At 36.5% G+C, this 1,018-nt stretch overlaps 1 protein-coding gene across 1 annotated transcript in view; it reads right to left on the reverse strand.

The window, feature by feature from the left end:
* Positions 1-1,018, reverse strand: part of LOC116685793 (multiple epidermal growth factor-like domains protein 11) — a gene marked incomplete at its 3' end in the record, with an annotated part of 8,043 nt that continues 7,025 nt past the window's right edge. Inside the window, 1 exon segment of the mRNA XM_032510733.1 lies at positions 1-119. Within this exon segment, the coding sequence (XP_032366624.1) occupies positions 1-119 (119 nt within the window).

The following is a 1,018-nucleotide window of genomic DNA, read 5'->3' on the forward strand; positions in this document are numbered from 1 at the left end:
CACCGGCAGCAGGTCGTAGTGGCTCGGGATGTGGCTGTTCCTGGGCAGGTCGTACGGGTTCTGGGGGTAACCGGGGACCGCCGCACCCCCCCCTCCCTGCAGGATACTGATGGATGGTTCTGGGAGGGATTCAGGTAGAAATTATTAGTTCATTCATCAGTTTTCAACATTTCTTTTAAAGTGCTTCATAATTTAGTTATTTTTAGTTAAGTAAAAACATCAAACACCATTCTCAAACGGGAGGATTTGCATTTGTTTTTTTCAATCATTGTTTTGTATACTTTTTTGATTGTTCTTTTTTACTTTTTGGGGTTTTATTTTCAACAGTTTTTTCTGTCTATAAAAAAGGTGCCATTTTAAATTAAATTAGTAATCAGAAGCAGAAATACTTTATTGATCCCCGAAGGGAAACTCTGTGTTGCAGTTGCACAAATAGTAGAAATAAAAACAAAGAAATATAAGGAGTGTGGATGTTTACATAGTTAAAGGAATATTATGATACAGCATTTATATAATTAACATAATTAAGGTGTTGCAATGGTGAAAAGTAATAATAATTATAATAATAATAATAATAATGGTAGCAGTTGAGTATTGCACACATTGCACACTGTGTTATTGCACAAAACAGATAATATTATCCAGTTTTAACGTCTCTTATTGTTATTATCTTATTAGCAGGGGTTAGATCTGGCCCGGGCTGTCCCATTTGCCTACACCCCGTGTATATGTCCTTAGGGGACGCTTTATAACAATGTGTATACAGTATTTTGAAACTTTTGTCGGCCTTATTAATTAAAACGATAATGTGAGTCGTCGCTGTAGAGAATAAAGTCCTAAATACGGGGGTGTAAGAACTTGGGCTGCAGCTGTCGCTTCTTTAAGTAATCAAGTATTCTACCGATTATTCCCTAAATTAATCAAGTAATCGGATTATGACCATCTTAAATTTACACTAGAACATGATATGCAGTGTATTAGCTTCCTGGATGTGTAAGTCTATAAAGGGGTGGGGGGG

The sequence above is a fragment of the Etheostoma spectabile genome, unplaced genomic scaffold, assembly GCF_008692095.1.
Source record: "Etheostoma spectabile isolate EspeVRDwgs_2016 unplaced genomic scaffold, UIUC_Espe_1.0 scaffold270, whole genome shotgun sequence".
Taxonomy (NCBI): domain Eukaryota; kingdom Metazoa; phylum Chordata; class Actinopteri; order Perciformes; family Percidae; genus Etheostoma; species Etheostoma spectabile.